Source organism: Oncorhynchus masou, unplaced genomic scaffold (assembly GCF_036934945.1).
Source record: "Oncorhynchus masou masou isolate Uvic2021 unplaced genomic scaffold, UVic_Omas_1.1 unplaced_scaffold_1327, whole genome shotgun sequence".
NCBI lineage: Eukaryota > Metazoa > Chordata > Actinopteri > Salmoniformes > Salmonidae > Oncorhynchus > Oncorhynchus masou.
This window is the reverse complement of record NW_027003142.1, coordinates 62,955-75,543: the sequence shown is the minus strand read 5'-3', so window position 1 is coordinate 75,543 and position 12,589 is coordinate 62,955. Positions and strand designations below refer to the sequence as shown.

Here is a 12,589-nt window from a genome sequence, read left to right as displayed (position 1 = left end):
CCACCACCAGCCCAGCCTCCACCTGTCTGGCTCTGCTTTGGTTGTCTGTTTTCAGCTGGCCCACCACCACCAGCCCAGCCTCCACCTGTCTGGCTCTGCTTTGGTGTTTTCAGTCTGTCTGGCCCACCACCCCAGCCCACCTCCACCTGTCTGGCTCTGCTTTGGTTGTCTGTTTTCAGCTGGCCCACCACCACCAGCCCAGCCTCCACCTGTCTGGCTCTGCTTTGGTTGTCTGTTTTCAGCTGGCCCACCACCACCAGCCCAGCCTCCACCTGTCCGGCTCTGCTTTGGTTGTCTGTTTTCAGCTGGCCCACCACCACCAGCCCAGCCTCCACCAGAAGCAGAGCCTAACGCCTAGCCCTAATGACCTAATGCAGGTAGGCTGGTGGGCAGGAGCGTTGGTCCAGTAACCGAAAGGTTGCTGGATCAAATCCTCGAGCTGACAAAGTGAAAATTAGTCATTCTGCCCCTGAGCAAGGCAATTAACCCACTGTTCCCCGGGCGCGACGACGTGGATGTTGATTAAGGCCCCCCCCCGCACCTCTCTGATTCAGAGGGGTTGGGTTAAATTCGGAAGAGACATTTCAGTTGAATGTATTCAGTTGTATAACTGACTAGGTATCCCCCTTTCCTATTGTCATTTATTTGGTTATTTAATGGTTAAACGAATATGTGATGTTTCCTGTCTGTTTCCTGTCACTTTCTTTTGGTATTTGGTATTTGGTATTTTATTATTATCTGTTGCAAAAGCAGCAGCTACTCTTCCTGGGGTCCACACAAAACATGAAACATGACAATATACAGAACATTAACAGACACGAACAGAACTATATAAAATTGTTTTTTAAAGGCACACGTAGCCTACATATCAATACATACACACAAACTATCTAGGTCCAATAGGGGAGAGGCAATGTGCCGTGAGGTGTTGCTATATCTGTTTTTTGAAACCAGGTTTGCTGTTTATTTGAGCAATATGAGATGGAAGTTCCATGCAATAATGATTCTATATAATATTGTACATTTTGTTGAGTTTGTCCTGGATTTGGGAACTGTGAAAAGACCCCTGGTGGCATGTCTGGTGGGGTAAGTGTGTGTGTCAGAGCTGTGTGTAAATTGACGATGCAAACAATTTGGGATTTTCAACACAATGTTTCTTCTAAAAAGAAGAAGTGATGCAGCCAGTCTCTCCTCAAATCTTAGCCAAGAGAGACTGGCATGCATTTATATATTATATTTATATCAGCCCTCTGATTACAATGAAGAGTAAGACATGTCGCTCTGTTGTGGGCCAGATGCAGCTTAACTAGGTCTTTCCTTGCAGCACTTGACCATATGACTGGACAATAATCAAGATAAGATGAAACTAGAGCCTTGCAGAACTTGCTTTTTGGAGTGTGGTGTCAAAAAAGCAGAGCATCTCTTTATTACGGACAGACACCTCCCCATCTTTACAACCATTGAATCTATATGTTGACCATATGTTGACAGTTTACAATCTAAAGTAACGGCAAGTAATTTAATCTCCTCAACATGTTCAACAGCCCCACCATTCATTACCAGATGCAGCAGAGGTCTAGAATTTAGGGAATTATTTGTACCAAATTACAATGCTCTTAGTTTTAGAGATATGCAGGACCAGTTAATTACTGGCCACCCATTCCAAAATAGACTGCAACTCTTTGTTAAGGGTTTCAGTGACTTCATTAGCTGTGGTTGCTGATGCATATATGGTTGAGTCACAGTATACATGGACACACATGCTTTGTTTAATGCCAGTGGCAGGTCATTGGTAAAAATAGAAAAGAGTAGAGGGCCTAGAGAGCTGCCCTGCGGTACACCACACTTTACATGTTTGACATTAGAGAAGCTTCCTTTAAAGAAAACCCTTTGACTTCTATTAGATAGATAGCTCTGAATCCACAATATGGCAGAGGTTGAAAACAGATTATGGTCAATAATATCAAAGGCTGCACTAACATTACAGCTCCCACAATCTTATTATTATCAATTTACATGTTGAGTGCCCTTTTCTATAAGCATGCTGAAAGACTGTTCATTTGTTTACAGAGAAATAGCATTGTATTTGGTCAAACACAATTCTTTCCAACTGTTTGCTAAGAGTTGGCAGCCAGCTGATAGGTCTGCTGTTAGAACCAGTAAAACTGCTTCACCACTCTTGGGTAGCGGAATGACTTTGGTTTCCCTCCAGGCCTGAGGACAAAGACTTTCCTCTAGGCTCCGATTAAAGATATGACAGATAGGAGTGGTTTAGAGTCAGCTACCATCCTCAGTAGCTTCTTTATATCATTGCTATTGGCTTCATAATACAGTTTCTTCTTCTTTTTGTTGAGTTTATTCACATAATTTCTCAATTTGCAGTAAGTCAGCCAGTCAGATGTGCAGCCAGACTTATTAGCCACTTAACAGGTTCATGTTTATCTATAATTGGAAGAAGACATTTCATAAATTCATCAAGTGCAGCGTCTGGATGCTCCTCATTAATCACATCAGACCAACAATTTTGTTTTTTACATCATCCACATAAGAGTCACAGCAAAATCTTGTGTATGATCTCTTATACATTATTTTAGGCCCAGCTGTTCGGCTTTCCTGGATATAGACACTATATTGTGATCACTGCATCCAATGGGCACATTTACAGCTTTAGAACAAAGTTTTACAGTATTAGTAAAAATGTGATCGATACATGTGGATGATCTTGTTCCTGTAGTGTTTGTAAACACCCAGGTAGGTTGATTAATAACCTGAACCAGATTACAGGCACTGGTTACATTGAGAAGCTTCCTCTTGAGTGGACAGCTTGATGAAAACCAGTCAATATTCAGGTCGCCATGAAAGTAGACCTCTCTGTTTTATATCACATACACATCCGTTTTGTTTTGTTTTGTGTGTGTGTGTGTGTGGTAGTAGGGATGTTCTGTTGATAAGTGTGTGAATTGGGCCATTTTCCTGTCCTGCTAAGCTTTCAAAATGTAAAATTCCTTTTGGTGTCAGGGAGCAGAAAGTACATACTTTTATTTAGGAATGTAGTAAAGTAGAAGTTGTCAAAAATATAAATAGTAAAGTAGAGTACAGATACCCCAAAAAACTACTTAAGTAATACTTTACACCACTGGCACTACTGACCCTGGCTCTGCTATTTCTTTTCCTCTCACTCCCTTATCTTTATCTCTGTCTCTCTTTCTCACTGTCTCCGTTTTTCTGTCCCAGTCTCTCTCTCTCTGTCTCAGTCTCTCTCTGTCTCTCTGTCTCATTCTCTCTCTGTCCCAGTCTTCTCTCTCTCATTCTCTGTCTGTCTCATTCTCTCTGTCTCATTCTCTCTCTGTCTCAGTCTCTCTCTGTCTCTGTCTCATTCTCTCTGTCTCAGTCTCTCTCTCTCTGTCTTACTCTTCTGCTCTCGTGCCACTTATTTAGGTGACTGATTAAGAAGGGGATAAGATTAATCACAGCTCTTAGAGAGTAAACACTCTCACCTCTATTACAATGAATATGTGGTCTAGTTTTGCTCAGTAGCTTTGCGGTTGACCTGCGCAACGGATACGTTCACATCCAATGAATACTTGATGAAACAGAGAAAGTACAGACAAGGGGTTGCTTCTTGGTTAATATTACAGTTTTATTGTTTCTACTTCTCAGGTAGTGAGCAGATATCAGCTGAACAGGGCTAACGCTACAGGACAGGAAATACTCAAGGACAAGAGAGAAGGGTTTGGAAAAAGTCGCGACACAGGAATGGAAAAAAGCCAGGTGGTGGTATAAGCCCAATGATGGAAGCCCTTTTCAGTACTACAGCAGTCCTATAGGACCAGACAAGGGTACGTACTTAACCCTAACTCCCCCCTATCCTCCCTCTCTCTCTCTCTTTCTCTTAGAAAGAGTTGCTCAGTAAAGCCCTTCAGTACAGCCAGGAGAAAGACGGCAGCTTCCTCACTGGGTGAAATATTACCCACGGTACCCCTGGGGGTGACCGATTTGTTGTTTGTTTACACAGGAAGTAGAAAGCCAGGGTTAAGTCATGTGACCCTCTCTTAAATCCTTTTGTTTTGTTGTCCCCCCCAAGCCCCAACCATCCCTCTCTTTATCCATCCTCATGGGTCATGAGTCATAATCAGAGCCAGAATATTAATACTGCCATAATAGTCTAGCGTAGTCTAAAAAATGAGAAAATATTAGACTAGAAATACACTGATATCTAAGTGTGGAGTCAGGGAGAGAGGGATTGGGGTAGGGTGGTGAGGGGAGGGGCGAGAGGGATGGGAGACTTTGGGGGTAAAGGAATGTGTTGTTCAGGCCCCCGCACCCTGCCCCAGCCACACGGCAGCTTTATTTGGAAGAGAAGCCCCCTCCCCCCTGCATGCCCCCTTCCGCCCTTCGACACCCCCCGCATCCCCAGTGCCACCCAGCCGGCAGCACGCCCGTCTTCTTAAGAGGAGGGGGCGGCGTTAGTCTTGTCGTCGCGGGTGACGGGGATGCTGCGGTCGCCACGGCCGAGGTCGCCACCGCCACCGGTGACCTTTGGGCCACAAAGGGTCAGGAGGCCGTCGGTAGACAGTGTGCAGGAGATAGCCGATTGGTCCACGCTGGAGGGGAGGCGGTAGCGGCGGTGGAACTCACGTGAGATGTAACCGTGGTCGTCCTGGAGACAAGAGAGAGACAAATGAGGATGAGAGTAACGATGTAGTGTCCACGTTCAACACTTTAGATGGAAAATGATGAATGTTTTTTATGGTGCTTTTTAAATCATTATCCCTTCACACTGTCAGATACAGGCCTAACCATGTGAATTCAGCACTCTAAGAAAAAAACATGTGCGGCTGCTGGGAATGACGCAGAAAGGACGTAAGAGAAAGCAAAACGTTCCTTAGTTACAACGGCTCCCCCACTCAGCCTGTCTCTGGAGGCCACTAACATCCAGAATGAAAATAAATGATGAGAGAGAGAGAGAGAGAGAGAAGAGAGAGAGAGAGAGAGAGAGAGACAGAGAGAGAGAGAGAGAGAGAGAGCAAAGAGAGAGAGAGGGAGAGAGAGAAGAGAGAGAGAGAAAGAGAGAGAAGAGAGAGGGAGAAAGAGAGAGAGGAATGAAAGAGAAAAGAGAGAGAGAGAAAAGAGAGAGAGAGAGAATGAGAGAGAAGAGAGAGAGAGAAGAAAAAGAGAGAGATACGTAGCATATTGTAATCTAATTTAATGACTCTTAACTCTTACAAAGGAATGACTAACATACATTAAATGATTTCTCTTAGAAAGAGTTGCTCAGTAAAGCCCTTCAGTACAGCCAGGAGAAAGACGGCAGCTTCCACACTGGGTGAAATATTACCCACGGTACCCCTGGGGTGACCGATTTGTTGCTTGTTTACACAGGAAGTAGAAAGCCAGGGTTAAGTCATGTGACCCTCTTCTTAAATCCTTTTGTTTTGTTGTCCCATTGGTTATGTAGGAATCCCTATCATTGGAGATGTTTTTCCCAGCAAAGTGTGTCAGTGTGTATAGTTTCATCTGAGGACACGTAACTGCTTGGTTGTTTGACTTCATCCTGGCTGAACATGGGCCTTGAAAAGGGTTGAATTGAATTCGTATGAGGGGCAATGCGCATAAGCCGACCAATTCCCAGAGTAAACAAAACAAGGCTGTGGGTGGGTGGGTGTGCTCGACACACATTAATTAGGCTGAGAAATTCTCCTCTGACTCAAAAATGTTGAATCTAATACATCTAATACACATCTTGTTAGCATCTCTTTGAGGACGTGGCTGGTTAATGCTGGTTGTTGTAGCAGTGGCTCTGTCTAGGTAGTTGGAAGGAGCAACCTGCCTAAGGATGAATGCACTGACCTGGAAAGCACAGTGATGACAGTATCTGGTGCGCTTGTTGCTTCAACTACTGCCACAGGGTGTTTCCATGTGACAGGCGTGCAGGCACTCACACTATACATGTACAGTATATACAGTATGTCACAGGAGGTTGGTAATTGGGGAGGATGGGTTCGTGATAATGACAGGAGTGGAATCAGTGGAATGGTATCAAATACATCAAACACATGGTTTCCATGGTTTCCAGGTGTTGATTCCATTCTATTCGTTTCGTTCCAGACATTATTATGATCCGTCCTCCCGTCAGCAGCCCCCACTGATATATATGTGCACATGTGAGAAACCAGGCATTGGTGTTCCAAGCCATAGTAGAGGGATTGTGTTTGAACTCAGGAGTGGGTGTCATAGTGTCATGGTGGTAGTTTTGAGCTAGCTCAGCCTGTCCGTCCAGAGAGATTAGGGTGTGTGCTGCTTAGATGGGATGGAATCTTAACCCATCCAACCAGGGGTCACCGATGGTGGGAGGTCTCACCTGTCTCTCTCCATGCTTTCCCTGGATCTCCACATAGTCATCAGTCACCTTTACGTTGAGTTCATCAGGAGAGAAGTGCTTCACATCCATGAAGACCGAGAACTTGTCCCTGTCGGACCTCACCTGGAGAGATAGAGGGAAAGGGGTTGAAGGTTAAAGGTCACGGGTGGCGGGAACCTGGTAACCACAGTGACGCTCATCTTCTGAAATGTATTTTTCCCCATATCAGTTCAGTTCTATATGTTGTCATGGAGTCATATCTCAGAGAGGTATGAAGAAGATTATCCATTTCTGAAGGGAGTATAGATGCAAAACAAAATGTGTGTCACTAGTCACCAAAACACTAGAAGTTGTTTGGATATCGAAATTCTGATATCCTGGCATATAACTCAAGTTGAAATGCAGTTTGAGCTAGTCATGGAATGAGTCAGTATATTATGGGCAGGACAGAGCATGGTTTAGACTTGGTTTAGACTTGGTGGATAACACTGCAGCAGTCTCTGAGCTCTTCCCTGCTGAGAATCACTCAAGATTAGTGCATTCCATTTGCCGCTCATTTTCAACATACTTGCAATAGTCTTGCAAACTTCAACATGCACTTCTTATCGTTGTTTACAGCTCCAGTAGTAGGGGTATTTGACCTCTCTGTTCTCTGTACTCTCTTATGACAATCAGCAACATCTACTACAGCTGTATAGGATAGCAGGATGTCGTAGCTATTCAATAACAGATCTGGCTAGCGCTACTGCTGTCATAGCTTCAATAACAGATCTGGATATAGCCATTCAATAACAGATCTGGCTGTCGTAGCGCAATAACAGATCTGCTGTGTCATAGCCATTCAATAACAGATCTGGCTAGCGCTACTGCTGTCATAGCCATTCAATAACAGATCTGGCTAGCGCTACTGCTGTCATAGCCATTCAATAACAGATATGGCTAGTGCTACTGCTGTCATAGCCATTCAATAACAGATCTGGCTAGCGCTACTGCTGTCATAGCCATTCAATAACAGATCTGGCTAGCGCTACTGCTGTCATAGCCATTCAATAACAGATCTGGCTAGTGCTACTGCTGTCATAGCCATTCAATAACAGATATGGCTAGCGCTACTGCTGTCATACCATTCAATAACAGATGTCATATAGCCATTCAATAACAGATCTGGCTAGCGCTACTGCTGTCATAGCCATTCAATAACAGATCTGGCTAGCGCTACTGCTGTCATAGCCATTCAATAACAGATCTGGCTAGCGCTACTGCTGTCATAGCCATTCAATAACAGATATGGCTAGCGCTACTGCTGTCATAGCCATTCAATAACAGATCTGGCTAGTGCTACTGCTGTCATAGCCATTCAATAACAGATCTGGCTAGCGCTACTGCTGTCATAGCCATTCAATAACAGATCTGGCTAGTGCTACTGCTGTCATAGCCATTCAATAACAGATATGGCTAGCGCTACTGCTGTCATAGCCATTCAATAACAGATCTGGCTAGCGCTACTGCTGTCATAGCCATTCAATAACAGATCTGGCTAGCGCTACTGCTGTCATAGCCATTCAATAACAGATCTGGCTAGCCATTCAATAACAGATCTGGCTAGCTGCTGTCATAGCCATTCAATAACAGATCTGGCTAGTGCTACTGCTGTCATAGCCATTCAATAACAGATCTGGCTAGCGCTACTGCTGTCATAGCCATTCAATAACAGATCTGGCTAGCGCTACTGCTGTCATAGCCATTCAATAACAGATCTGGCTAGCGCTACTGCTGTCGTAGCCATTCAATAACAGATCTGGCTAGCGCTACTGCTGTCATAGCCATTCAATAACAGATCTGGCTAGCGCTACTGCTGTCATAGCCATTCAATAACAGATGTGGCTAGTGCTACTGCTGTCATAGCCATTCAATAACAGATCTGGCTAGCGCTACTGCTTCTCTCTGATTTAGTATAGCGACTTCCCCAGGGTCATGTCCTTGTCTCCCCCACTCAGCTTTCTCTTCTTTATAACTGTTACATCTCCCTCTATTAGTAATGAATTCAGATTCAGTGAAGGCCTCCTAGATTAAATACATTGAGTTTCTCTGTGAAAGATATGCACACACAGACCACCTTAGGGCCAATTACAGTACGAGTCAAATCTGTCCAATCTCAGTCCATTTTGCGAATCCTCTTTTTTTTATAGGAAAACAGCATACTGTTCAACCAATGAAACTGTAGAGGATGTAACCAATGCATCATGGCACTCATAACTCGGCTTCAATTGATTAATTTTACCCTTATTTTACCAGGTCTGTTGACTGAGACCACATTCTCATTTACAGCAACGACCTGGGGATGATTCGATTCCCCCAAGGACACACAAGCTCTCTCTGTTAGCTAGGACAACATATTCTGTCTATGAAGTATTACATCTTTCCCCATCAAACACTGACAACCAAGTCTGCTTTCTATCCATAAAGATAGACAACAAGAAACATGCAAATCATACATTTGGGTAGTTTGAACTAAACTAAAGGGACTACAGATTTAGAATGATGGTGAATGAATAGGTCTTAGTGGATCCTATTCTTCCCCAGAGGACGGAGCAGGTTAGCCTGGTAAACTGAACACTTCCAATGCTGAGCACAGTGATCAATCGGTCAGGTTGAACAGGTTAGTTGTTACCTCAGACATGCCAGAGTTGGTGGAGTCCAGGAAGTTGCGGAACAGCGACTGTCTGTAGTAGGGGCTGATGGTGGAGGCAGCGTAGGGGAACAGGTCATAGTCGAACATGCCCTCCCCGAAGAACTGGTCAAAGAGACGGGCGGGATACATGGAGCCCATGGCACGTCTGAACCAGGGGTGCTGGATGGCAATATCCATACTAGCGTAGGTTAGGTTTTAGCTCGACGGGCCCAAACTCAATACAGACGGTTTCCTGCTGCTCTGCTTTAGCTCGGCTCGCTAGTGCCTGTGTTCTGTTAGGAGTAGTGAGAGAGAGGGAGGACGAGAGGTAGTAGTAGCAGTAGTAGTAGAGAGGAGTAGGGGTCCCAAGTGGTGCGTGTCCTCTCCTCTGCAGCCGCCCCCTCTTTATATACCTGTGGGGCAGAAAAGAGGGGCTTTAGTGCGGATCTCTGTGGAATGGCATTATCTCATGGTGGGACGGGCTCAGTCAGCAGAATCGGTGGGTGGAGTGCCCGCTGGCCCGTCCAGCTACAGCCTGGCCCTCGTAACGTGGCGGGACCTGTGCCAGCGCCAACCGGACGACAAGGCTCTGACAAAACAAGCCTGTGGAGAGGGTGAGGAAGAGGGTGAGGAAGAAGGTGAGGAAAAGGGGGAGACGGAGAGAGAATCAGGAGGTCAGGGGTGAAAAGCAATGGGTTGGTGGCACCTTAATATGGGAGGACTGGTTCATCGTAATCACTGGAAAGAATAAATAGGATGGTATTGAACAAATCAAAAACATGGTTTATCATGAGCCGTCCTCCCCTCAGCAGCCTCCTGTGGTTGGTGGGGTTTCTGACACTGGATACGGGGGATGGGAATTAAATCTGTCTGGGTGTGGAGCACCGACATGCTCATCCTCTCTCTCTGTCTTTCACACACGCACGCACACACACACACACACACACACACACACTATTGTTCTGGTACTTTGTTGGGATGAAGAGCAGACTTCAGTCACAATACAGTCTGGGGGTGGCTGTGTGAGGGCGTGGAGAGGTCAACATCACAACAACAGCGGTCAAACATTGTGAGGATGGGTATTTGTCCGATTGACCAGTTTGGAATGTAAAGTAGAGGGAAAACAGCAGGGAAACAGCAGGGGAAACAGCAGGGGAAACAGCAGGGGAAACAGCAGGGAAACAGCAGGGGGAACAGCAGGGAAACAGCAGGGGAAACAGCAGGGAAACAGCAGGGAAACAGCAGGGGAAACAGCAGGGGAAACAGCAGGGGAAACAGCAGGGGAAACAGCAGGGGAAACAGCAGGGGAAACAGCAGGGGAAACAGCAGAGGAAACAGCAAGGGAAACAGCAGGGAAACAGCAGGGGAACAGCAGAGGAAACAGCAGGGGAAACAGCAGGGGAAACAGCAGGGGAACAGCAGGGGAAACAGCAGGGGAAACAGCAGGGAAACAGCAGGGGAAACAGCAGGGGAAACAGCAGGGGAAACAGCATGGGAAACAGCAGGGGGAACAGCAGGGAAACAGCAGAGGAAACAGCAGGGGAAACAGCATGGGAAACAGCAGGGGGAACAGCAGAGGAAACAGCATCATGGGAAACAGCAGGGAAACAGCAGGGGGAAACAGCATCATGGGAAACAGCAAGGAAACAGCAGGGGAAACAGCAGAGGAAACAGTATCATGGGTGATGTTAGGCCCAAACCTACAGTATCATGGGTGATGTTAAACCTACAGCAGGGGAAACCTACAGCATGGGTGATGTTAGGCCCCAGGGCAGTATCATGGGTGATGTTAGGCCCAGGGCTATACAGCAGTATCATGGGATGTTAACCTACAGTATCAGGGTGATGGGCCCCAAACCTACAGTATCATGGGTGATGTTAACTGTGTAACCTACAGTATCATGGGTGATGTTAGGCCCAGGGCTATACTAAGTATCATGGGTGATGTTAACAGCAGTATCATGGGTGATGTTACCCCAGGGCTGTGTAAACAGCATGGGTGATGTTAAGGGCTGTGTAACCTAGTATCATGGGTGATGTTAGGGGCCCCAGGGCAGGGCTGTGTAACCTACAGTATCATGGGTGATGTTAGGCCCCAGGGCTGTGTAACCTAGTATCATGGGTGATGTTACAGCCCCAGGGCTGTGTAAACAGTATCATGGGTGATGTTACCCCAGGGCTGTGGGCCTAAATCAGGGTGATGTTAGGCCCAGGGCTGAAACCTAGCAGTATCATGGGTGATGTTAGGCCCCAGGGCTGTGTAACCTACAGTATCATGGGTGATGTTAGGCCCAGGGCTAAACAGTATCATGGGTGATGTTAAACAGGGCTGTGTAACCTACAGTATCATGGGTGATGTTAGGCCCCAGGGCTGTGTAACCTACAGTATCATGGGTGATGTTAGGCAGCCAGGGAAACAGTATCATGGGTGATGTTAGCAGGGTTATGTAAAGTAAGGAGTGATGTTAGGCCCTATTGATATACAGGGCTATGTAGCCTACAGTATCATGGGTGATGTTAGGCCCCGTGGCTGTGTAACCTACAGTAATGGGTGATGTTAGCCCCAGGGCTTGTAGCCTAAGTACAGCATGTTAAAAGGGTGAAACAGCAATTTTCATATCATGGGTGATGTTAGGCCCCAACTATGACAGACAAATCATGGGGAAACAGCAGGGCTGTGTAACACAGGGGTGATGTTAAACAGCAAACAGTATCATGGGTGAAACAGCAGGGCTGGTAAACAGCAGGGGATGTTAGGCCCTCAAACAGCATGGGTGATGTTAGGAGGCCCTCTGGAAACAGCAGGGTGATGTTATGGGAAATCAGCAGGGGAAACAGCAGTTAGGTGATGTTAGGCAGGGGAAACAGCATGGGAAACAGCAGGGGAAACAGCAAACAGCAGGGAAACAGCATGGGAAACAGGGCTAATCAGCATGGGTGAAACAGCAGGTGATGAAACAGCATGGGGAAACAGCAGAGGAAACAGCAGGGGGCTCCACGCAGAGGAAACACACCAGGGGGTTAAAATGATCATGGGAAACAGCAGGGGTGAACAGCCCAGGGAAACAGCATGGGATGTTAACAGTATCAGGGTGAAACAGCAGGGAAACAGCAGATGGAAACAGCAGGGTGAAAGCAGAGGAAACAGCAGTATCAGGGTGAAACAGCAGTATCATGGGTGAACCCCAGCTTAAGCCAAACATGGGGGAAACAGGGGAAACAGCAGGGTGAACAGCAGGGCTGAAACAGCAGGGTGATGTTAGGCCCGTCTGTGTAACCTACAGATGGAAACAGCATGGGTGATGTTAGGCCCCAGGGAGCAACCTACAGGGAAACAGCATGGGGAAAACAGCAGGGAAACCTACAGTATCATGGGTGAAACAGGCTGGGAAACAGCAGGGTGAAACAGCAGTATCATGGGTGACAGCATGGGAAACAGTTAGGCAAAGAGAAACAGCTGGGGAAACAGTAACCTACAGGGTGATGTTAGCCCCAGGGCTCATGGGAAACAGTATCATGGGTGATGTTAGGCCCCAGGGCAGGGGAAACAGGCCAGG

General features: G+C 46.4%; 1 protein-coding gene across 1 annotated transcript; it reads right to left on the bottom strand.

Moving 5' to 3' along the window:
- Window positions 1-3,672: 3,672 nt before the first annotated feature.
- Window positions 3,673-9,748, bottom strand: cryaa (crystallin, alpha A). The gene is made up of 3 exons (XM_064958699.1): window positions 9,033-9,748; window positions 6,362-6,484; window positions 3,673-4,660 (listed from the first exon to the last, which is right to left on the bottom strand). Exons 1-3 carry the CDS (start codon window positions 9,228-9,230, stop codon window positions 4,448-4,450), a joined length of 534 nt encoding a protein of 177 aa, XP_064814771.1. The 5' UTR covers window positions 9,231-9,748; the 3' UTR covers window positions 3,673-4,447.
- Window positions 9,749-12,589: the final 2,841 nt, after the last annotated feature.

Coding starts and splice junctions, on each gene's coding strand:
- cryaa (XM_064958699.1), bottom strand. CDS start 9,230: ATGGATATTGCCATCCAGCACCCCTGGTTCAGACGTGCCATGGGCTCC. Junction 6,485..9,032: donor CCAACTCTGGCATGTCTGAG/GTAACAACTAAC, acceptor CTATCTCTCCAG/GTGAGGTCCGACAGGGACAA. Junction 4,661..6,361: donor GAAAGCATGGAGAGAGACAG/GTGAGACCTCCC, acceptor TCTTGTCTCCAG/GACGACCACGGTTACATCTC.